General features: G+C 49.7%; 2 protein-coding genes and 1 long non-coding RNA gene across 4 annotated transcripts in view; 1 reads left to right on the forward strand and 2 right to left on the reverse strand.

The window, feature by feature from the left end:
• The first annotated feature begins 1,517 nt into the window (after nt 1–1,517).
• Nucleotides 1,518–6,422, forward strand: BBLN (bublin coiled coil protein). The gene is made up of 2 exons (XM_077305768.1): nt 1,518–1,652; nt 4,317–6,422. The coding sequence occupies exons 1-2, from the start codon at nt 1,559–1,561 to the stop codon at nt 4,511–4,513; spliced, it is 291 nt and encodes a 96-aa protein (XP_077161883.1). The 5' UTR covers nt 1,518–1,558; the 3' UTR covers nt 4,514–6,422.
• Nucleotides 6,423–10,430: 4,008 nt separating this feature from the next.
• The window catches only part of CIZ1 (CDKN1A interacting zinc finger protein 1), a 45,049-nt gene continuing 31,751 nt past the window's right edge, over nt 10,431–23,728 (reverse strand). For both annotated transcript variants that reach the window (XM_077307113.1, XM_077307112.1), the window contains 4 exons: nt 23,166–23,348; nt 20,441–20,510; nt 16,899–17,020; nt 10,431–11,147 (listed from right to left, as the gene is read on the reverse strand). In XM_077307113.1, coding sequence (XP_077163228.1) covers nt 10,626–11,147; nt 16,899–17,020; nt 20,441–20,510; nt 23,166–23,348 — 897 coding nt within the window. In that variant the 3' untranslated portion in view covers nt 10,431–10,625. The remainder of the gene's footprint in view (nt 11,148–16,898; nt 17,021–20,440; nt 20,511–23,165; nt 23,349–23,728) is intronic.
• Nucleotides 14,056–16,892, reverse strand: LOC143822207 (uncharacterized). Its single transcript, XR_013226077.1, has 2 exons — nt 15,392–16,892; nt 14,056–15,260 (listed from the first exon to the last, which is right to left on the reverse strand). It is a non-coding gene; the product is annotated as an uncharacterized LOC143822207 (long non-coding RNA).

The following is a 23,728-nucleotide window of genomic DNA, read 5'->3' on the forward strand; positions in this document are numbered from 1 at the left end:
TGTCCCATTGTGAATGGCTTTGCAAACTCCTTTATTGAGTTGATCCTCTTTTCTGGTGGCTTTCCATTTTTCCTAGCTTTATTGTCTTTTCCAGTGACTCCTGACTTCTCATAGTGTTCAAGCATCAGTTTAACCAAAATTGAGTCCAGGGGCACCTTTAAGACCAACAAGATTTATTCAAGGTGGGAGCTTTCAAGTGCAGGCACTCTTCTGCATACCCCATCTTGAATAAATCTTTGTTGGTCTTAAAGGTGCTCTTGGACTCTATTTTTGTTGTGCTACTTCAGATCCCCTCAAACCAAGCCTCGGTTTAGTCATTTTAGCTTCTAAGGAGAGTTCAGCCATGATTTGACCTAGAACCATGACTGGGCCAAGGTCACCCAGCTGGCCACATGCAGGGGGGGGGGGATTAAATCCGGTTCTCCAGAATAGAATCTACTTAACCGTGACACCACGCTGGCTCATAATGGTTCAAAGTTTGAGAGAGCCAGTTTGGTGTCGTGGTTAGGAGTGCGGACTTCTAATCTGGCATGCCGGGTTCGATTCTGCGCTCCCCCCACATGCAACCAGCTGGGTGACCTTGGGCTCCCCACAGCACTGATAAAACGGGCAGTGATATCAGCGCTCTCTCAGCCTCACCCACCCCATAGGGTGTCTGTTGTGGGGAAAGGAAAGGGAAGGCGACTGTAAGCCACTTTGAGCCTCCGGGTAGGGAAAAGCAGCATATAAGAACCAACTCTTCTGATTCCAGTGGTGCCTTTTTAGTAATAATAACAACTTATTTTTATAGCCCAGCCTCACTTTTTATAACCCTTGAAAGACTGGCAAAGTTGAATTCTGGACACAAGCTTCATTATATCACATACGCACGTCTTGTAACGGTTGGAGTGCAGCCGCTCTCGGCCGCCTCACTGAACATTCTCCTGCGCTACGCATCTTAAACTCGCACGGCAGGAGGGCCCCTACTGGACCTCCCTTCCCCTGGTTTTCACACCTGACCTGGATAGCCCTGGCAAGACCAACCCCATCAGGTCTGAGGCTAAGCAGGGCTGACCCTGCCTAGTATTTGGATGGGAGACCTCCAAAGATTTGGGTGGCAGTGTCTCCGAGGAAATAAAAAGCAAAACCTAAGTAATAAATAATACAGGCAATAAAGAGTAAAGGCAGGCGATGGCAAACTACCCCCCAATGGCCCTTCCTCGACAACCAGACCATCTTCAGACCGCCTGGCTTTCTGACACACACAAGCAGGCCAGGCACACTTATCAATGTTTTTGTGAACGACATTTGAACCCAAAGGACTGATTTGCTTTGCTAGCGAAGAATTCTCATCCTGCACAACTGACTTCCTCCTCCTGTGGCCCCTGCTCCGTTGTCCGGGGAGGGGGGCCTGCACGCCCCCCCCCCCCGCAGAACTCTTGGCCGTCTTAAAGGAGGGAGGGGAGGGGACGGGGGCGTGGCTTGCGCGGCCGCCGGCCTCCGCGTTCCATCCGGGAGGGGCGCGGCTTGCCGGGGGCGGGGCGTGGGCGGGGCGTGGGCGCTCCGGTGCCGCCGCAGCATGTCGGGCCCGAACGGGGAGCCGCCGGTGCCGCTGGGCAGAGGCGCCGAGGAGGAGGCGGAGGAGGAGGAGGACGGAGGCTTCGGGGAAGCAGGTAACCCTCGCGAATGGCAGTCCTGGCCCGAGGCTCCTCGCGAGGAAGGCCAGCCCGGGGAAAGTGCTCGGGCCCTCCTGGGTGCTGATTCCGTGGCTGCGCTCGTCCCTCGCCTTGCATTTCTCCTCCTCCTCGTTCCTTCTGCACAACAGCCCTGCGAGGTGGGGCCGGCTGGGAGGGTGGGACTGGCCCGGCCCCGGGGCACCCCAGACACGGGTGTGGATTCGAACGCGGGACTTCCGGACTCGAGCTCGGCCCTCTTCCTCTGTGGTTCCTCTGGCGGCTCTTGGAGGCGGGACATCCCCGCATGGAGAAGTTTCCTGGCGGCTGTTCTCACTTTCCATAGAAGCATTTCTAATTCCTGCATGCAGAAAGTGGGAGTGTCAGGGAGGAAGATTCCGCCCCAACCCCGCAGCGGGCTCCAGCTCGTCTGTCGCAAGGGCCCAACCGTTGCCTTGTCGGGCCGGGCCACTTGTGCCGTAAAATGCACAAGTTTGTCAAGGACACAGACAAACCCGGGTATTACTTTCGACTCAAAAACACCAACATGCTTAAAACCTTCACACTCTTACGGGTCTTCCTCAAAGAACCCCCCTGATGAAGATGAGCGGTTCTATTTATATTCTGCTTTTCATGACTGGAAGGAATCCCCAAGCAATGCCTTTCCCCACAACAGATACCCTATAAAGTAGGGGAGGCTGAGAGAGCTCTCGGAGAACTGCTCTGCAAGAACAGCACTGTGACTAGCCCATGGCCACTGGGCAGGGGGAAATGGAGCAGTGGATTCCTGCCCTAGTCCTGTTCCTGGCCCAGCAGAGCAAGCTCCTTGGTCATTTCTGGTGTTGAGGAGGGGGGACCCAGCTTGGGGGTGTCCTGGTGATGCCACTGCTGAGTTGTGGCAGGGAGGTGTGGCCTGTTTACATCACTTCTGGGGGTTCTCGAGGTTGAGGAAGGCTGATCTAGATCTCTCTGCTCCTTGCTTATCAGTTCCCCCCTTGAAGCTGCCTGTGGTGGTAGCTGCCCCCACTTTCAGCAGCAGTGAATTTCCTGTGTCTCTTTGGGACTTCCTTTTATCTCTTCTAAGCCTACTGCTCATCAATGGAATTGAGTACCCACGAGTTCTTGCACTGGGAGAAAAGGACATCTCTATTCCATGCATTTCAACATTCTGGTCAAATTTCTAGTCTTGGTTTAATCAATTCCCCCCCCCCCCACCCTCAAAGAGCCTCCTGCTCTGCTGCAGTTGGCGTGGTGGCCCCTGGCCCCAAGGAAGCTCGCTTGACCTCATCCTGGAAGTATCCCGTAATGGAGCAATCGCCTATGTGATATAATGAAGCTAATTATTAATGTGATAAACCATCCATATACTGAGGAGTAATCCCTGAGGAAGCTCCTGGAAAACAGATTTATTACCTGGGACCCCGTTTTGATTATATTGGAATAAACCTTAGAGAGAATATTTGGAATTTCGAAGCATTTATTTATCAGCCTTTCAATGTTCTTGGTTTCTTCGTTGGATCTCTGTGAGGGATCATCCGTCCGTCTTTTGAACTCAGCCCGGGCCAGAGTTTTTTACATCCTCACCCCCACCTGGCGGAGATCAGAGCCCTAATGGAACTCGAACAATTCCGCAGAGCCTGCAAAGGGAGCTCTTCTGCCAGGCCAGTGGTTCTCAACCTAGGGGTCGGGACCCCTTTGGGGGTCCAACAACCCTTTCACAGGGGTTGTGGCAGGGCAAGCAGCTTGACGGGGGGGCACCATCCACACAACAGCGTTGCAGGGTAGATTGAGATAGCGTGTTCTTCTGTCTGGAGCAGTGGAAAAGAGCAAGATAGGCATGGTAGGACAAGAGTCAGAACTAAACTGAGAAACCCTGGGGGAAAAAACCCAATTTATATACAATCACGAACAAGGGATCTTCACGCCATTGGTCAGTTTTGGTTTAATTTCTGTGACAGAACATTTGCATAATTTTATGGCTGGGGGTCAACACAACATGAGGAACTGTATTAAAGGGTTGTGGCATTAGGAAGGGTGAGAGCCCCTGTGCCAGGCATTTGGTTGAAGTAAATCACCTTCCATTGCCACCCCCCCGGCTGCCCTGCCATGGAAACCACCGACAATTCGTCCATCGCACGGGGCTCTCAGTATGTGTTAGTTGACTTAATGTTCTCACCATTGTGCTCCTCTTCTATTATTACTGTTAAATTCGTAACCGCTGCATTGGTATTGTTGACATCTATTGAGTTAGCTGTTTTATGTAAACCGGCCTGAGCCTTAAGGGAGGGCAGTATATAAATCTAATATATAAATATAATCCTCAACACTATTTCGCTCCCTTATTGCTCCCTTATATATTTGGGAAACAGCCTCCTGGGAGGAGACTGTCCGGGCCCTGTTCGCCCAGGTCCGCCCTGATTGGCCCTCCCCCTCGAGCTCCCCCCTCCCTACTTGCCTGCTAGAAGCCTTGTGGCTGTGGCCTCCATTGTTGCCCACAAGGAGAGAGGCAGCGACAGGGCTTTGCGGTCCTCAGGTACGCTCCTGCTAGGTGGGAGCCGGGGGGGGGGGAGTTTGCAGCCTCCCTGCGGGCCGCAAAGCCCTGTCACCCTCCTGCCTGCCCCCCCCCCTAGTAAATAATAATAAATGTTGGTTTCTCTCACCCAGAATACGCTGCGATAAATTCCATGTTGGACCAGATCAACTCGTGCTTGGATCACCTTGAGGAGAAGAATGACCATTTGCACGCCCAGCTGAAGGAACTGCTGGAGTCTAACCGGCAGACTCGCTTGGAATTCCAGCAGCAGCTGAATGACGAGGAAGACTCAGATGATGATGGGCAGGGATCCGAGCCAGAGACTTAACATCGGTCTACCTACAGCTGGATAAAAGCTGGTAGATCATTGCTGCCTCCAGTTGGACCATCCTTATCCATGGGTTGGATGTTAAACTTTGACTAGAAAAGGGGCTTTTGGTTTGTGTGCGTTTAGGGTCTCCTCCCCTCTCTCCTTTGGATGCATGATGTTGAGTGTGTAGTTGCGATATAAGAAAATGGAAGAACTGAGGAACAAAGATTTCTCCTGTCTAGCTTATGGGTGGCAAGCAGATAGATCTGTTTCGCCTGTAATTTCTCATTCTTTAGCTCGTGTAATCAGGATAAAGTTGCTGGAATTTAGCAACTTTTCTGGATGAGTTTTGAAGATTGAGTTTGGGAAAAGGTACTTCCTTTCTCAGGCTTGTTGATCTTCGGGTTGCAGCTCTTGTGGCTGCAAGCTGAAATGCATGAAAGAATCTTGATTCCTGTAAGCCATTGATTACTCGCTTCTACTCTGCTTTATACATTCTTGAAATGTATAAGCAGAATCAGTGATTGATTACAGTTTAGCATGGAGGGGGGTTGGTTTCTGTGAACTTACCTATCCATGCAGTGCTTTCCTGGTATGTCTTTGGAAGTTAGCCCTTATTTGTATACTGGGGGACCTGTCTCACCATATTATTTAATTCCTTATAGCAGGGCTGCAGAAAATTCTCACTACCTTTCGAAATCTGTAACACCCAGCATTTCTGGGACAAAATACATTGCAGTTAGTATATTTAAAACCAGCCAAAATGTAGTAACAACTGGTTTTTCCTGTCCAAACCTCCTTCCCCCATTGGGCATTTCTGAAGGAAAATGTAGGCTTTTCAACCAATGTGACCACAAATCAAATAATATTCAGCCCAGCTCTTCTTCCCAAGATGCAGCACACCTGCACATTAAGGGTACACACATTTTGCACACTTCTTGAAGACAAGGCCTAAGATCAGGAGTCCCCAATATGGCGTCATGGGATCTACCAGCACCTCTTCTAGTGCCTGTCAAGAGATTTTAGGCAATGGGCAGGGCCAAGTAGGGCTTTTAGCCCAGCAAGGATTCTGATTGGTCATTAGAGATTTGGTTGTCTGTGTAGATTTCTAAAGTGTTGCTTGGCGGCACCTGCCACCACACAAGGACCTTCATTCCAAAGGTGAAGCCGCAGCAGCCATTTTGTGGCTGACTTGCCTCCTGTGGCAGCCAGTTTGTGGGTGTGCCCTCAAGGCTGTCGAAATTCACAACATCTGGGGACACCTGCCTCAAATGGGGACACCTGCCAGTATGCTCCCCCCCCCTTCAGAAACAAGTTTGTCAGATGTCAACAGGACAAAAAAACAGCTGCCAGCAGGCAATAGTTGCTTGCTTTGCTATGTAAGAAGATGGCATCGGGGACTGTGTGTTTTCCTTTCTCCAAGCACAAGTCGAACTGTAAACTGGTAGCCACTGGCAGATGCTGGCTGGATCTGCAGGGTATCAACATAAACATCACATGCTGACTTAAATAAAACTACTTCATTGCCTCTGGGGAAATCAGTTGGGTTGGCAAGGTTCATCTCGGCATTCGAGGGCCTTAAAATAAGCATGATATTGGGTGGAAATAATGAAGAGTTACTTGCAGTTGGATTGGGAGGGTTTGGATAAACAGCATCAGACAAGTGGTTCCCGTTTTGTCTGGAACTGGGCTGGTTTAGAAAACCATCTTCTGCAAAAGCGTATCTTGCAGTTGTGTCATTGGGAAGACATCAGATTTTTAATGGGACAGAGCTGTCAAAGGGTGGGATGGGCAGGGTGGCAACATGGGGGCCGGCTGCAATTTCCTGTACAGTTAGATGGTTTTGTTTGGTGTTACCTGGAATTGTTGTGACAGGAATATCACTCATAGCCGTATCAAAATATTAAAATGTGCTAGCGTGTCTTGATTCAAGTCTTTTTTTGTTAGGCAATACTTGTTGTGCAATATTTTCAAAATATTCAGAGTTGGGGGAAACCTGACTAGTCTCCCTAAAGCAGGGGTAGTCAAACTGCAGCCCTCCAGATGTCCATGGACTACAATTCCAAGGAGCCCCTGCCAGCGAATGCTGGCAGGGGCTCCTGGGAATTGTAGTCCATGGACATCTGGAGGGCCGCAGTTTGACTACCCCTGCCCTAAAGGATAGATTCAAGTAGGTAGCCATGTTGATCTGAAGTAGCACAACATCTTGAAGACTCTATTGGACTCTATTTTAGTCTCCCTAACGTGAGCCGTGCCAGGTTTCCTCAGAAGTCCACTAAATTCAGTGAGAGGAATGGAGTGGCTTCAGTCTTTTCTTGTCTGCTTGTTCTTTATTCAGTCCCCAAGTACTGTGGAGCCAAGGCAACAGGCTCCAGATCCCCTCCTAGTGAAATCGTAACTAATCTGAGAGCCAGCTGGGTGTTGTGGTTAAGAGCAGCAGCCTCTAATCTGGAGAGCTGGTTTGATTCCCCCACTCCTCCTCCACATGCAGCCAGCTGGGTGACCTTGGGCCAGTCCCAGTTCACTTAGGGCTGTGCTCACACAACAGTTTCTCTCAGGGCCCTCTCAGCCTCAGCTACCTCACAGGGTGTCTGTTGTGGGGAGAGGAAGGGAAGACGAATGTAAGCCGCTTTGAGACTCCTTCGGGTAGAGAAAAGCGGCATATAAGAACCAGCTCTTCTCCTTCAGTAATCTCAGGGCTCCCTCAACCTCCCCTTCGTCATGGGGTGTCTGTTGTGGGGAGAGGAAGGGAAGGTGATTGTAAATTGCTTTGGGACTCCTTTGGGTAGTACAAAGCAAGGTATAATAAACCAGCTCTTCTAATCTGTGTTATTTTTAGGAACAAATGGTTCCATGTGGTTTGCAAGAAAGTCTCTCCATTGCAATGTAGCCTGGTGCTAGGGCACAGCCTACTTTCTGCTTGCCTCTATGGACAGAAATACTCCCTCCTAAGGATTGGAGCCTTAACCACATAAACAGCATGTAGCAAGGACAGGGAATGACACCAGCTTAATTTATAGAATCCTAGAGTTGGAAGGGGCCATACAGGCCATTAGTCCAACCCCCTGCTCTACGCAGGATCAGCCCAAAGCATCCTAAAGCATTTAGAAATGCTGAAGGTATCAATTTTTTGGTATTGTGCAGAGGAGTATCACAATGGTTGATCTTCCTTTCATGATCTTTTAGATCCGTAAAGTGTTCCAGGAGATAGGCTTCTGGGAATCAAACTCCCTTGATCAGATAGGACTAGAAATTAGGACCGCTGAGTCTGTATATGTGATCAGGAGGCGGGAGGGGTGATGCTGAGGCCCCGTGCGCATTGTAATCAGCGGGACCAGAGCAGAGGGGAAATGCTTGGGGGCCAAAGACTAAGGTCTGTAATGAGGGATGGATCCTATACATAAGAATGAACAACCTTGTAATTATGTTTACTTTTATAACTGGCCCTTCCAGCACTTTTTGCAGCAGTGAACTTCATGCGTCTCTTCAAATGAAGGCCTTCCTCTTCTCTGTTCTGTAAGTCTGCTGCTCATTCGTTGGAGTGCCCATGAGGTCTTGTATTGGGAGAAAAAGACATCTCTATCCCAGGGCAGGTGACAATATATCATTTGTAACAGCTGTCAGAATAAACTACAAACCACTCAGAAGCAAACTGAACAGTCATGTGTCTTCACAGGGAGAGCTAACTTTGCACCCTCTTGTGATGCTTTTACAGAGGAGTCGCATCATCGTTATCTCTGACCTTGTAAGTTCTGCATGGCATGTCTCTGATCATTCCTCATAACAGCTGCAAAGGAAGCCAGTAACTCTTACACAATTTTCTCAAAACCTGTTCTGGATGTCCCAAATTGGGTTGGCCCTGGTTAGGCCTTGGCTGGGAGACCACCCAGAACGCCCAGGGCTGGTACGCAGAGGCAGGCCAGGGCAAACTGCTGCTGAGTGGCTCTTACCGGGACAACCCTAGTTGGGTTATCAAAGGTCAGCGGACGTGTTGTCTGTGTCCAGTTACAGATGAAGCCTTTTATAGTGGCTGCGAGACCCTTGCTCAGTCTGTGACTTTTCTTGGCCTTACTGTCAAGAGAGGAGTAACTTTTTCAGAACTGCTAAAGGAGGCCTTCCTGTTGAGAGAGAAGCTCTCGCAGTTCTGCCGGGCCTCAAGACAGAGCTCTTCCGCCAGGCATTGGGTGGAGGCTGGGTGGCTGAACATCAGTTGGGCTCCCCCTTCACACCACTTCACCTGGTGAGGGGGAGAGGAAAGGGAAGGCGACTGTAAGCCGCTTTGAGCCTCCTTCAGGTAGGGAAAAGCGGCATCTAAGAGCCAACTCTTCTTCTTCTTCTGTGGTGGGAGGTGGCGTTTCCACTGGACAAAGGTGGCCTTCAAGATGTATCTGATGTCATCCAGCAGAGTGAGACCTTTAAGATCAACAACATTTTGTTCTGGGTGTGAGCTTTCCTGTGCAGTTTGGTTAGTGGTTAGGAGTGTGGTAGGAGAGCCAGTTTGGAGTAGTGGTTAAGAGTGCGGACTTCTAACTGGCATGCCGGGTTCGATTCTGCACGCCCCCACATGCAGCCAGCTGGGTGACCTTGGCTTGCCATGGCACTGATAAAACTGTTCTGACCGAGCAGGAATCTCAGGGCTCTCTCAGCTTCACCCCCCTCACAGGGTGTCTGTTGTGGGGAGAGGAATGGGAAGGCAACTGTGAGCCGCTTTGAGCCTCCTTCGGGTAGGGAAAAGCGGCATATAAGAACCAACTCTTCTTCTTCATCAGTAATACCAGGGCTCTCTCAGCCTCACCCACCTCACAGGGTGTCTGTTGTGGGGAGAGGAAAGGGAAGGCGACTTGTAAGCCGCTTTGAGCCTCCTTCGGGTAAGGAAAAGCGGCATAGAAGAACTCTTCTTCTTCTTCTGCATGCACACTTCTGCAGATACGTTGAAACAGTCGCCAACCGTTCTGTATTGGAGCGAAGACCGATGGTTTTACCAATTGCCTTAATCCACATTTAGCTCTAATTGGCCCTTCTTGGCAACGCCCCCCTCACTCACTTCCTATACGTAATGGCTGATGAGTCTGTTTCAACATATCTGAAGAAGTGTGCATACATAGAAAAGCTCATACCTTGAATAAAACTTAGTTGGTCTTAAAGGTGAGCCCTTAAAGGACTCAAACTGTGTACTGCTGCTTCAGATCAACACAACCACCCTCCTGAATCTAATATACTAAGACAGGAGTAGTTAAACTGCGGCCCTCCAGATGTCCATGGACTACAATTCCCAGGAGCCCCCTGCCAGCGAATGCTGGCAGGGGCTCCTGGGAATTGTAGTCCATGGACATCTGGAGGGCCGCAGTTTGACTACCCCTGTACTAAGAGAACACCTTCTATTAGAAGGAACCCAATGATTTCCAGTAGTGTGCAAGCTTCCAGGTTCACCAGAACTCTTCTTCAGCCTGGATGCCCCTCCCCAGAAAAAAAGAATTACAGGGTTTGGGGAGGGGTGAATTCTTCAGCTCATGGTGTGAAGTCTTGTTATAATACTGTGTCCTGAAGTACTCCCCCTTCCCCCAACCCCTTCTAAGCAATATTTTCTCTTTGAAGAAGAGTTTTGATGAACTTAAAAGCACACTGATGTGGGTCATTGGGACTAGGTCCTCACATAAGGCATGACACGGATTGTGTTCTTGGGAGTTTTGTTTTAGGGTCAACACAGCTGTAAAGAACTTTCTCCTTGAATTTGTAAGCAGCAATGGGGAAGCCCCTGGAAGCAGCTTTTCAGGGCTTGCTGGAAACGAAAATGACTCCAGCCGTCTGACCAGAATCAGGAAGGGGGCTTGGTCAAGGGAGACCAGCTGTTGAACAGTTCAAGTCAGCAAAGGGAGCATCATTTTCCACAACGCGGTCTTCTTTGCAGGGAAGAAGAACTGACTCGAAACACACATTTGGGAGTACAGAATCCTGTAAGAAGCAAATGAAAGCCATGGATTTTATTTTTCCTTTCTTTTTTTTTTAGAATAAAAACTGCAATAAAATCATAGCATATCATTCTCTAAAAGGAGAACACTTGAAAGTCAGGGGAAAATAAATCTTTCTTCAAAAATCTACACAAAAGGGGAGAAACTCAATTAAGGCTACTTTATCTGGCCCTACGCCGAGTAGAACGCCTGCGTCCAGCCGAGGCCTCCCCTTTGGCCAGAGAGGAAGGGTCGGTTTCCTCCGGCAGCTCTCTGCCAGCCAACATCTCATTTGCCCTGGGATCTCCTTTGTCTGCCGCAGCTCGGCCTGGGCTGCCCTCTCGGGTGCTTTTGCACTGGCCCATCAGTTCCCCTGTCACTGCAGTGGCATCTCCGAGTGAGTGGCTGCGCAGCGTGGAGAAATCATCTTGGTCATCCTCCCCATCCTCTAGGAGCACAGCTCCGCCGCTGTCATCAGTCTCAAGGGCTGCTGGACTGTTCCGGGGAATTGAGGAGTGGTCCTCTTCCAGAGGCGCACATGCTTCTTCCCTGGCTGCCATTAACCTCACATCCTCTTTGCCCACCTCTGCTCTCTCCATCCTAGCTGTGGAAGGAGCTTGGTGGTCATCAGCCAGCCCCTGCTGAAGACTCGAGGCAGCTTCCATGAGTGTGGCAGTAGCCTGCAGCCTTGTGGCTTTGTACCTCTGCAAATGGGGAAAATGGAAACAAAACACAATGTGGGGTTACTGTAAATGTGGAAGAGAAGCAACAGCAGGAGCCTGTGAGACTTGCACTGGGAGGGCTGTGAGCCTCCTAACCAAGGAGGCAGTAAGTAGCTGATGATAGCTGGTTCCATCCTATGAACACCTCCGACGGCAGGTTTGTGCCTTTCCAAAATATTATCAGAGGGCTAGGAGGATGGTTTTTCTGACTAACTGGCCATACTGCTGAGGTTTGGGCCAGGTTTGGTGGAAGCTTTTCAACTGATGGTGACTTGTAGGGCAGGGGTAGTCAAACAGGCAGGGGCTCATAAGGATGACAGACTACGGACATCTGGAGAGCCACAGTTTGGCCACCCTGCCAAAGAGGTTTGCAGGGCCAGGCATCTTCAGAGGTAGTTTGACAGACAAATAATTTCTTGAGAGTCTTGGCATTTAAGAAACACAAGTTTCCAGTCCTTATGTTTTCTTTGAATGAGTATGGCCAATGCTGACCGAGATCTCGGGAGCCCATAGGTAACTGAGGAAGATTTTTTGCTATTGGAGCTACGTGCCAGTGTCTTTGGTCAGGCCATAATTAGCAATTGTGCATAGATGTAGCATATAAAATGCAACCCACAACTCACAGAATTCAGATGTCCTTGGCGCACAATTTAAGATTGCCCAAACCCAGAATTTTTTTCCGCCTGGACCCATGATCACAACATTATTATGTATTAGTTATTTATATATTAATTTATAAATGCAATCCCACCTTCCCGCCAGAAAATGAGGAGAAGAGTCCCATTTGGCACGCCATGGCACTACAGAGCTGAGTGGGACATTTTTTGCCCCCTCTGGGCTTCTACGGGACGGGGAGGAGCGGGGTCTGGAAGGCTTGGCTCTTCCTGTCCACACAGGCCTCTGCCAGACTAGCCCCCATTGACCCCCCGGTGCACGTAAGGGAACACGTTCCCTAAGAGCAGGGCAATAGCGGCCTAAGGTGCACCAGTCCCAGGAGGAGGCTGGCGACATGATGAGGAAACGGGGATTATGGGTGCCCTCCTGGCCTTTTCAGCTCGCACAGAATCAGCCAGAGAGCAACTAATACTGTCTCCTCCCAGGACTGAGGGCAACTCAGCACCAAAAATGGCGTCACCTGGGCCAGGACGACTACGGAACTTCTCTTTGCTGAACAGGCAAGACTCTCTGTTAAGTGGCTTGTTCTTTGCCCCCCATGCTCTCTCCCACCTCAGCCACGAGTCATTTCTTTTGGGGGCTTGCAATCCATTGCAGATATAAATATATTCAGTCTTTAACAAGCATGTTCTGAGGATCCTGGCCCGTAGTAGCACGGACTCTTTTGCACCACAAATAACTGTAGCACCTTCGGCTCCGGAGCTGCAGACATGAGCTGTGCTGGGGGAGGGATGTGTGCCTGCAGCCTGCAAACCTGGCTCTTCCAGTAAAAACAATGATATCTCTAAACTAAAGCCTCCTATAGAGTTAAGGTGGGATGTTCGAAGACATAGAAACATTTTATGGATTACTAACGTAGTTTCTCCTTATATGTGTACTCTTATGATCCCTGTTCCATTGTCTGAGGAAGTGTGCCTGCACATGAAAGCTCACGCCTATTAATAAATCTTTGATCTTAAAGGTGCCCCTGGACTCAAATTTTATGGATTACTGATGAACATGGATGCTTTAGGCTGATCCTGCATTGAGCAGGCAGCAGGACTGGATGGCCTGCATGGCCCCTTCCCAATCCAGGATTCTAGGAATCTTATTCTGAGTAATTTAGGCTGATCCTGCATTGAGCAGGGGGGTTGGACTAGATGGCCTGCATGGCCTCTTCCTAATCTATAATTCTATGACTCTTATCTTGGACATCAAATTCCAAAAACTTAGTAGTGCAGCAAATGAGACTCATTCTTTAAAATTGGGAATCTCAGTCAATGCAGACCATATGGTCTTTTATCCCTAGATGTGCTGCCATCAGCAATTCTGTCAGAGAGGCTCCAAAAGGTACCTTGTCTTTGTCTATTGTCCTTTTCGTGTAAAGATTCATTTTAAATATTTAAATTCCCTTTTAGTAACTAAGAAAGGACTTTCTGACACATCAAAGATTTTGTCCCTTCTGAAGAATTGCACTCCTCAAACTATTGATAATGTGGCAAATTTTGTGCAATGGGCTATAAGACTGCGCCAACAAAGGATCATGGCATGATTTTTTCTTCTTAATATTATCCTTATTCTTAACTTCTTAATACTATCTTTACTCTCAAATTAATCTACTAAGTTTTCTTAGTTATATCAATATTTTTTATTTGATTTGATGAATATTTTAATGTTTTATATGCCATTAGAGCAGCGGTCCCCAACCCCCGGTCCGCGGATCCTCTTCCCTGGCTGCTGCCTCGGGGGCTGCCCTCCCACTCTGCCGCCAGCTCACCTTTGGGGTTCTCCAGCGGCCGCCATGGCTGGGGCTCCCCCTCAATGTGACACTGCTCAGCTGCTGCTAACAACGTCCCCCAGTGGGCGGCAGGTCAGGGGCACCGGTGGGAAAGCAAGCGGAGCAGGGGCTCAGGCGGTGGCGACATCCCTTGGCAAAAGACTCCCCTCCCATCCGGGCCTCAGTAAAATTGTCAAGCGTTGACCGTTCCCCAGTGATAAAAAGGTTGGGGACCACTGCATTAGAGGACTGGATTTTTATCATGGATGCTTTAGGCTAATCCTGTATTGAGCAGGGGGTTGGACAATATGATCTGTGTGGCCCCTTTCAACTCTAGGATTCTATGATTCTTATCATGGATGCTTTAGCCCGATCTTGCATTGAGCAGGAAGTTGGGACTAGATGGCCTCTATGGCCCCTTTCAACTCGATACTTGTAGTCTATAGCGGACAGTCTCTGTAGAACAGGGATGCCTAATTGCTCAGAAAGAGGCTAGGGATGAACCCTCCCTGGAAGTCACAGCATGGAAGAAGCATAGTTGACCAATGGCGAGGAAAGAGAAAATCTGCTCATGCTCAGAAATACTATGAACACATTCCAAGAATCCTGATTTTAAAAACAAGACACAGAAGAGACGTCCATTCAATTCAGTGGCAGGGCTTTCAGCCCTGAGGGTGCCCAACTATGGTCATATCCCCCTGATACTGTTCCATGTAAATGTTCCAAAATGTTTTCTGTAAACCGCCCAGAGCTGTAGGGAAGTGTGGTGTAAAAATCTAAATAAATAAATAAGTAAAATAAGCACTTTGTGTTAATAAGCCCACCCAGTTCCAGCAAAGCAAGCACAGCCTGGGCCATTTGGTGGTCCCAAGACAGCAGCATGCTCAGCCCTTTTGGTTCCCTTACTCCCCGGATTAGTTAACCCACAGGAAGCAAGGGCAAAAGCCAGCCAAATCTTGACATTTAAGGCCAGTAAGGATGGAGCAGATCAAGAATGATTCTATGATTCTAAGAAGCAGCAAGAAGGATCCAAACTGGGTGGGCCCCTTGTAGGGGATGATGCAGTTCTGGAAGATTTGCATTGTCACTCCTTTGGGGCACATGGGAAGAGTAACCCTTTCTCAGGAGACCTTCCCTCCTCTGCTGGAAAAGGAACACGTTCTCTCAGAAAAGCCAGAGGAGAAGCCTGTGATACCCCGCCATCAACACTGCTCAACGTGCACAGAGCTTTGGACCATAATCCACAAAAACATGCCCTGCTGGATCAGACCAGTGGCCCATCTAGTCCAACATCCTGTCTCACACAATGGCCGACCAGTTCCTCTGGACAACCAACGGCAGGGCATAGAGGGTAAGGCCTTCTCCTGAGGATGCCTCCTGGCTCTGGGATTCAGAAGCTTAGTGCCTCTGAATGTGGAGGATAAAAACATAAGAGCCCTGCAGGATCAGACCAGTGGCCCATCCAGTCTAGCATCCTATCTCATACAAAATCAGTTTCTCTGGTCGGCCAACAACAGGCAGCAAGACCAAGGTGTTTCCCTGATAAGAACATCAGAAGAGCCCTGCTGGATTAGACCTGTGGCCCATCTAGTCCAGCATCCTGCCTCATACAGTAGTCAACCAGTTCCTCTAGATGACCAATAACAGGTCAGAGAGGCTGAGACCTTATTATTATTATTATTATTATTATATTATTATATTTATATTTATACCCCGCCTCCCCCCGAAGGCTCGAGGCGGCTTACATAACCCCGTCCCCTAAAACCATAAAATGATAATAAAAACCAATAAAAACCTTCCCCTTATAAGAACATCGGAAGAGCCCTGTTGGATCTGACCAGTACTTCAGCAGTGGAATAGGCTGCCTAAGGAGGTGGTGAGCTCCCCCTCACTGGCAGTCTTCAAGCAAAGGTTGGATGCACACTTTTCTTGGATGCTTTAGGAAGCTTTGGGCTGATCCTGCGTTGAGCAGGGGGTTGTATTAGATGGCCTGTATGGCCCCTCCCAACTCTATGATTCTATGATTCTACTAGTAATCAAGCCCGCTGCACTTCAAATACAGCGAGCGCTAGCGGCCGTGCAACCGTCCCTGGGGTGCCTGTGACCATTCCCAGCTCCCCCCCCCCGCCGCAGCCGCGGGCAGCTGAGTGCGAGGCTGGGAGGCTTCTCCGCCGCGGCCACGACATCCTGTGGTGTGGGCACGCTGTTGGGTACCTGTATTCCTCGTGGAGAGTGAGGAAATGTTGGCGGGCGGCTCGCGGCGGGTCTGAAGGGCATGTGGCGGCGTGCCCCAGCAGCAGAGACGGGCTTGGGATGAGGAGAGAGGTTGGTGGCTGGGGGCTCCTTGTCGCCGCCGCCGCTGGGGCATGTTGCAGCTGTGGGGTTTTGCAGCGGCCTCTTGGCTCCGGTGGTTGGCGCGGGTTGCTCTCGCCGCCGCGGGCTGCTGCGTGTCTTGCCGGCAAAGCAGCAAATGGTGGTGGGCGGCTCACGGTAGGGCCGAAGTGTGTGTTGCCGTGTGTCCCAGTGGCGGAGGCGGCCTGGGTGGAGAGTGGGGGCCAGCGTTTCCCTGCCGCTGCTGGCGATACTGTTGGGCGGCGGCGGCCACCTGTCCCCACAGCCTGCCGGCTCCGTGGGCCACTGCTCGTCTTCCCGGCGAGTCAGGAAATGGCGGCAGCCAGCCGAATGCGGCGGATGTTGGAGGGGGTGGACCGGGAGGCGCAAGTCTGCGCGTGGCTTGCAATTGGTTCCTTGGACTGACAATCAGAGGGGCCAATCGGCAGGCGCTTTGCCAGTGGTCCATCAAGTCCAGCATACTTTTTAATCACTCGCTGTGTAAAAAAGGACTTTTTTGTCCATCTTACATCCTGGGCTAGCTACTATCTCCACTTAACCAACCTCAATGAAGAAAGTGTGTTACTACCCATGTACCCACTCCTAAGCTCCTGGGAGGAAGGGTACAACACATGGGACAAATACTCAACAAAAGGAATGTATTCGCACTGCACTGAAAACATGTACATGATACGGAAGAGACTCAACTAAGCTGACCATTTGCTTTTGAACACAGCCCTATGAATGAACGGACCAGCCAGAAACAATTAAGGATGTTCACCAGTGGGAAAATAAGTGTTCTACTGGGAGCTAGTAAGAGAAGAACAAAGCACATGACAGGTGGAAGTTCACAGACACAGAGGGCAATCAGAGGAAGTGCTGTTATGTGGGCAAGGGACAGAGGAGGAGCCACCAAGGGGGCGGAGCAGACAGTCACAGGATGAGAAAAGCGAAAGGGGGAAGGGTCTAACCTGAAAGTTCTCAAAATGCATCAAGGACTTGCAGTGCGTGAGCCGGGCAGCCGAGTCGCTATGGTAGAATGTGCGACACAACCTGCAGAGGAAACCTGCCACGGGGACCAGAAAATCCGGGCCTGTGAAACGAGGGAGGGGAAGGGAAGTCACAGATCACATTGAATGGAATCAAAATAAAAATCAAGCTAAATAAAATCTCACATAAATGTAGTTCAGGCAGGAGAAGGGTGTGTGGCGGGTTTGGCTAAAAACAAGAAAACAGGACATGTTTGTTAAAGACGAAGGAAGGGTTAGAAAAAGAGAGAGAGAGACAGTCTTGGTCAGTTTGCTCCAGTGGAAGGGAGGACGGTCCAAAGCAGACAGATAAATATAAAGGGGAGCTACGGAAAACCTCAGAGCATGGATGAGACCAGGAAATGGAGGCAAAACCCACAAAGAAGACAGCAGGTGAGCAACACATGCACACTCGTGGTGTCATTCACGCTTCCATCTACCTCTGAAGGAGAGAAGGGGGGCAAATGGGGGGGGGGGAGAAACCTGCATATACCTCAACAAAATGGGCTCCCTCTTTATTCCCCACAATGTCTTTTTATTTAAAATGTATTTTCAGGAGATAGCAGCAGGCAAAAGTGTCTTGGAGTGGGGAGAAATCTGAACACATCTCAATGAAGGTGTGCTCCTCTTTTATGTGGATGGGAACTGCAGCCCCGCCCTCAATCAAGAGTGCTGCGGCCAGCTGGGAAGAGAGGCACATTCTCTCTTTGCTCATTATTAATATTTGGTGCATTCCAAAGTTCAGCATGACTTCAGAACAGTCCAGAAGCAGCCTGGATGATGCTGCAGAAAACTGGCTGGAATGAGGCCCTGGCACAGGGAAAAAACTAACAGCTCGGGCAGAGCCCCCCTCCCTGGGCGCTTGTCAGAGAAATGCCTTCTGTGATGCACGATGACAAGAGCAGCTCCTCTGAGCGCAAGTAACTCTACGGGGTCTGTGCAAGATCAACGTGCGCAGGGCTCACGCACACACCCTTCCTTTGCTGGCTGAAGCAGTCCAGATGGTGAAACATGTTGGTGGCAAGAACGGCCACTGGAGCCCCGGACACATTGTTCAGACAGTGACGTGGCCATGGTTTGGGAAGAATGTGGGCAAACTGGCCTCAAGAGGCAGACCTCCCCAGCCTCCACCGGTGCCCACCCCCAACAAGGGAAGGAAAATTCTGCTCCCTCGATGTCCTGAGCTCCTGAAGCTGCTCATTTTCTCAGAGAGGGCAGGCAAGTGGAAGCAAGCAAGGTGAGAAGGAACCTGCAGGGCAGGGGTGGCCAAACTGTAGCTCTCTAGATGTCCATGGACTACAATTCCCATGAGCCCCTGCCACGGTTTGGCTATCCTCCGGAGAGCCACAGTTTGGCTACCCCTGCTGTAGGGCACCCCCTGCTGGGCCAGAGTCCAACAATGGCCAATTCTGCAGCTGGTCCTCACTGCAGCAAATTTCATCCATTTCATTCAGATCTGGACACACATCCACATCCCTGCAGCTCTCTCAAATTTAATTCAGATACAGTCAGATCCACTGAACAGTAAATTGACATATATTCTTTCTCTCTGAGCTTTTCACAGAACTGCCTTCACGGTACGCCAGCTTTATTAGAAGTCAGGCAGCTTCATATAGTCCTGGTGTTCATATAAATCCAGCCCCCTAGATCAGGGTCCACAGCCTTAGTCACTGACTTTTGGAATTCTGAGAAGACAGGGCAGGAGGCAACACCACTAAATGGCTGCCAGAGATGGGTGGGGAGGGTGACCCTCTGAAGCTGTTAGGAAATGTCTATGGGGGCAGCCTGGTTCTGAAAGGGGTCTCCCTGCAAATCCAAAAGTGACCGTCCTCCTGAGGTCTTCAAAAGCACAACCTGCTGTAATGTGGTGGAGGGTAGCTAGGGCTGGATCCCTGCTTTTGGAAAGAGAACCTTTGGAGGAAAAGACAATCAGCCCCCAAAAGCACACTGGTGTCATGTCATGTTGGGGGAATCCCTGCTGTGTGTCAATCCAGGACTCTGAATGTGTTCCAGGGGGCTTGTGGGACAGAGCAGCTGCCGGGGGGGGGGGGGTCCACGGTCTGCTCTGAGTTTCTGCCTCTGGCCCTTTTGCTTTGCTGCATTCAGACCAAAGAAGCATTGCTGGCAGCAGGCCTTCATTCGGGCATCAGATGTCGTTCTCCGTGGGCTGGTCTACCACTTGGACGAGGGAGGGTGGCACTCCCAAGCCAGGTCTCGGCCCACATTTGCCATCTGGGGGGCTTCTTGACACTTTGTGGGCCAGACGGCACCCTGACTGAGGCTGAATCTGACCTCGGGGCTCACAGACGGCAGTTCTCAGATGGGTTTTAAAAGGGAGCTTCAGGTCACGTAAGCAAAAGGGAGGAGTGATGACAAAGAGAATCGCAATGGGGAAATTGTATATAGCAAGAAACAGGGAAAAATGCCTGCAGAGTGCAGTAGAAACCACGAAAAAAGGACGGTTCAAAATGAGTACAACAACAGAAAAAAGAACCTATCCTAGGCTACAAGAAACAATTTCACAATGAATGCAACAAACGTGTCTAATCTCTTCTTTTTATTTGAACAACTAACACAGACTGTTCCCCTTTTGACTAGGCTGCCCCGTACCTGTGAGCCAAAGGCCACACATGTATTATTTAAATCCTGCCAAGAAGAACTGATCCTAGTGAAGAACTTCATTAGCAAAAAAAAAACAACCACTGATGAAAACTGACTTGAAAACGGTTATAATCTAGAGGCCGTTTTGGTTGTTCAAATAAAAAGAGATTAGACATGTTTGTTGTATTCATTGTGAAATTGTTTATTGTAGCCTAGGATAGGTTCTTTTTTCTGTTGTTGAGTGCAGGAGAAAGACTACTGAGCTTAAACAAAATCAGATCTATAATCATTTTTCAAGCCACTGAAACATTGGTTTCTCTTTTGACCTACTACTTGGATCCAGGGTCCTTACAGGAGATGAGAGTAGGTTCCAAACAAGCAGCCTGACTTTCCCCAAACAGCTATAAACATTTCTTTGACAGAAACCCTATTTTCAGCAAGCCCAGTCTTGCCAAAGGACATTAAGGAATAGAGGCAGGATTGACGTTTTTCGTTTACAGCCCCACCTCTTCAAAAAGCATATAAAATAATCTCCCCGGATGAGACCCAAATTAAAAGAAAGAAAATGCACACAGTCTTGCTCTCTTCCCAACGGTAACCAGTCAAAAGCCTCTTGAAACTCATATGGCATGAAGCAACAGTCGTCTCTGTTTGTAACCAGTAACAGCTATTCAAAGGTACAACTATTCAAAGGTACAGCTATTCAAAGGTACATACAAACATACTTCTGTATGTGAAGGTTCCATTAACAGCACAATCTCATGGATAATTGAGACTGATGGGATTGTGTTGCAGTGGTAGAAGAAGAAAACAGGTGAACTGGGGAGGAGGGGGGAAGAGACAGGACCGGAACTTGCAAGAGTCAACTGGACTTGTTTGCTTACCATAGACAGTATCCGAGCTGTACTTCTCTTTTCCTTCGGCATTGCCCAAGGACATCTCCATCAGCCCAACCTGCGCAAGAGGCAGAAAAAGAAATTAGCCACCAGGTTATAGTCTTTGCATAGCAGGACTTAAGGCCCACAGCTGAGGACAGTATTAGGTTCCACCTTGCCCCTTTCTGTACTGAAAAAGGGGAACAGCAGCGGGCAGAAAAGCATGGCCATGGGGAATTATGCTTCACAGAATCTTTAAACCTCGCCCCGCAGCGCAGCACGCCGCAGAATAAATAAAAGAGTAAGGGCTCTGTGGGAGGAGTTAGGGTGGGACCCGTCTGGGATAAAAACTCAGAGAGGGCCAATCAGGAGCTGCGAAGCTCCTCTCCGAGTGCCATTCAGGGGCCAAGTGGCCACTTGGCCCGCCCCGGACTCCTCACCCACACTCCATCCCTCACACGCCACTGGCGAGCTCAGGCTGCAGACCTCACCTCCTTCGCCGCTGCCACGCACCTCCAATGACCATGACCCAGGTAAGTGCGACCCGCCGTTATCCCGGCTTATGCTGGGCCCCGGCGCTTCCTCGCGACCGCGAGGGTGCGCCTGGCCCCGGAACAAGCCACCAACCTTCTTAGGCTTCTGACAGGCCCCGGATTCCCCTGGCCCTGGCAGAAGTCCACCCAACACACACACACACACACACACAGACACACTTGTTCTTCCCCCTGCCCAACCCACCTCACCTCTCCCTTAACCCTCCCTTCCCGACCCACACACGCACGCACACACACACACCTTTTACCCACAGAAACGCGCGCGCACACACACACACACTGCCATCTCCCTCCCACTTCCCCCCTGCCAACCTGCCCCTTCACATATACCCCTCTCCCATCCCATTCTATCTACCTTCCTGCCTGCCTGCCTTCTTACCTTCCTTCCTTCTTTCCTTCCTCCCTTTCTCCATCTCCTTCTTCTCTCTCTGTCTCTCCCTCTCACTTACTTCCTCTCTTAATTCCTTGATCCCTTCCTCTTCTTCTCCCTTCTATCCATCCCTGCAAAATCCTCTTCCCCTCCTTTCTCCCTCCCACTCCTTCTCCCCTCTTCTACCTTTCTTCGCGACATTCTTCCTCCCCACGCACTAGCACTCACTGTATTTCCCTTCACAGCGGGCTTTATTTCTAGTCATAGAATAATAGAGTTGTAAGGGTCCTCCTGGGTCATCTAGTCCAACCCCCTGCACAATGCAGGACACTCACATCCCAATCGCTCATCTACTGTAACCTGCCACCCCTTTGCCTTCACAGAATCAGCCTCTCTATCAGATGGTTACCTAGCCTCTGTTTAAAAATTTCCAAAGATGGAGAACGCACCACCTCCTGAGGAAGCCTGTTTCACTGAGGAACTGCTCTAACTGTCAGGAACTTCTTCCGGATGTTTAGATGGAATTTCTTTTGAATTAATTTCATCACATTTGTTCTGGTCTGTCCCTCTGGGGCAAGAGAGAACAATTCTGCTCCATCCTCCATATGGCAGCCTTTTAAATACTTGAAGATGGTGATCAGATCCCCTCTCAGTCATCTCCTCTCCAGGCTAAACAGACTAAGCTCCCCCAACCTTTCCTCATATGTCTTGGTCTCCAAACCCCTCACCATCTTTGTTGCCCTCCTCTGGACACGTTCCAGTTTGTCAACATCCCTCTTCAACTGGGGTGCCCAAAACTGAACACAGTACTCCAAGTGAGGCCAAACCACAGCAGAGTAAAGCGGTACCATCACCTCCTGTGATCAGGACACGATACTCCGTTTGATACAGCCCAAAATCCCCTTTGCCTTTTTAGTCACTGAGTCACACTGCTGACTCATGTTCAATGTATGGTCTACTAAGACTCCTAGATCCTTTTCGCACATGCGAAAAGTCTCCCCCATCTTATATTGGTGTATTTGGTTTTTCCTACCTAAATGCAGAACTTTACATTTGTCCCTATTCTTCATCTGTCCCAATACCACCCCCCTGCGGTGAATGGACTGACTGACTTCATTGCGTTCTATGGAAAATGTGCATTTTGATACTTCATAAGCAATTAATCACCTGAAATAACGTCCACAGTTACAAAAACTTTGGTGGAAGTTCTAAAAGTGTGAACGAAGCTCTTACATTTTATTTTCTCACTCATACATTGAAACACTATAGAATGCCAATAAAGGTAATGAATGAAACAAAGTAGTTCATCATCAGACCTCCTTCTCCACCCCGCTAATAGTGGGGGTTGGGAGTGGGTTTTCCGCCATGTTGGGTTTTTTTTAATGTCTTTTAATGGGTGTTTTAATGGGGATTTTATAAGACGCTGTAACCCGCCACGAGCTGGCCAGAGAATGGCGGGGAATAAATTGAAAAACAAACAAATAAAGTTTGAGTCCCCCTTTAAGGCCAACACAGTTTAATTCTGGATAGACGCTTTTTAACTTCCGGGTATAAGCTTTTACGTGCATGCATGCATCTTCAGATACATAGAAACAGACTTCCTCAAGCCATATCTGAAGAAATCCGCAAGCACATGAAAGCTCATGCGCAGAAGTTAAAAAGCTGATACCCAGAATAAAACTTGGTGGATCTTCAAGGTGCCCCTGGGCTCAACCTTTGTTCTGCTGCTTCAGACCAACACGGCAACCCTCCTGAATCTTTCTTGCGGACTCCTGCATCCAGCCCCAGCCGCCTCCTTGAGATCACATACCTGCCTGCCAGGAGGGTCTTCATGATCCGCCTGGCCCGCCTCAGAGCCTTCCTCCCCTTCAACGTCTCCCTCTTCCTCCTCCTCCTCGTCATCGTCATCGTCTTCGAAACAGCCGACTGCATCGACCGTTATCAGCTCCTCGGAGTCCTCTGGCCCCCCCTGCTCCTTCTCGCCTAACCTCATCTGGCCAGATCAGGGGGAGAAGATCAATGAGGCCAGGTCACTGACACAGTTCTCGCTCCTAGGTGCATGCCCACCCACACAGAACCCATTTCCCCACCTTATATTCCTCTCTCTCTCTCTCTCTCTCTCTCTCTCACTCTCTCTCTCTCTCTCTCTCTCTCGTAACCCAATGGCCGTCTGCCCACTTCCCGCTTCTGCTCACAGGGATCCAAGGCCCCCCTTTTCCCCACCAGTGAAATACACCAGCTCACAATTCGGTTTCCTCCCTGCTGAAACAGATTTGCCTCTGCAGTATTTCATCAGAAACAAACACAGATATTGGTCCCCCTGCCATTTCCTTATCCAAAGCACGCTTCAGAATGAACAGGAGGGAGTAGCAG

The sequence above is a fragment of the Paroedura picta genome, chromosome 12, assembly GCF_049243985.1.
Source record: "Paroedura picta isolate Pp20150507F chromosome 12, Ppicta_v3.0, whole genome shotgun sequence".
NCBI lineage: Eukaryota > Metazoa > Chordata > Lepidosauria > Squamata > Gekkonidae > Paroedura > Paroedura picta.

Coding starts and splice junctions, on each gene's coding strand:
- BBLN (XM_077305768.1), top strand. CDS start 1,559: ATGTCGGGCCCGAACGGGGAGCCGCCGGTGCCGCTGGGCAGAGGCGCC. Junction 1,653..4,316: donor CGGAGGCTTCGGGGAAGCAG/GTAACCCTCGCG, acceptor TCTCTCACCCAG/AATACGCTGCGATAAATTCC.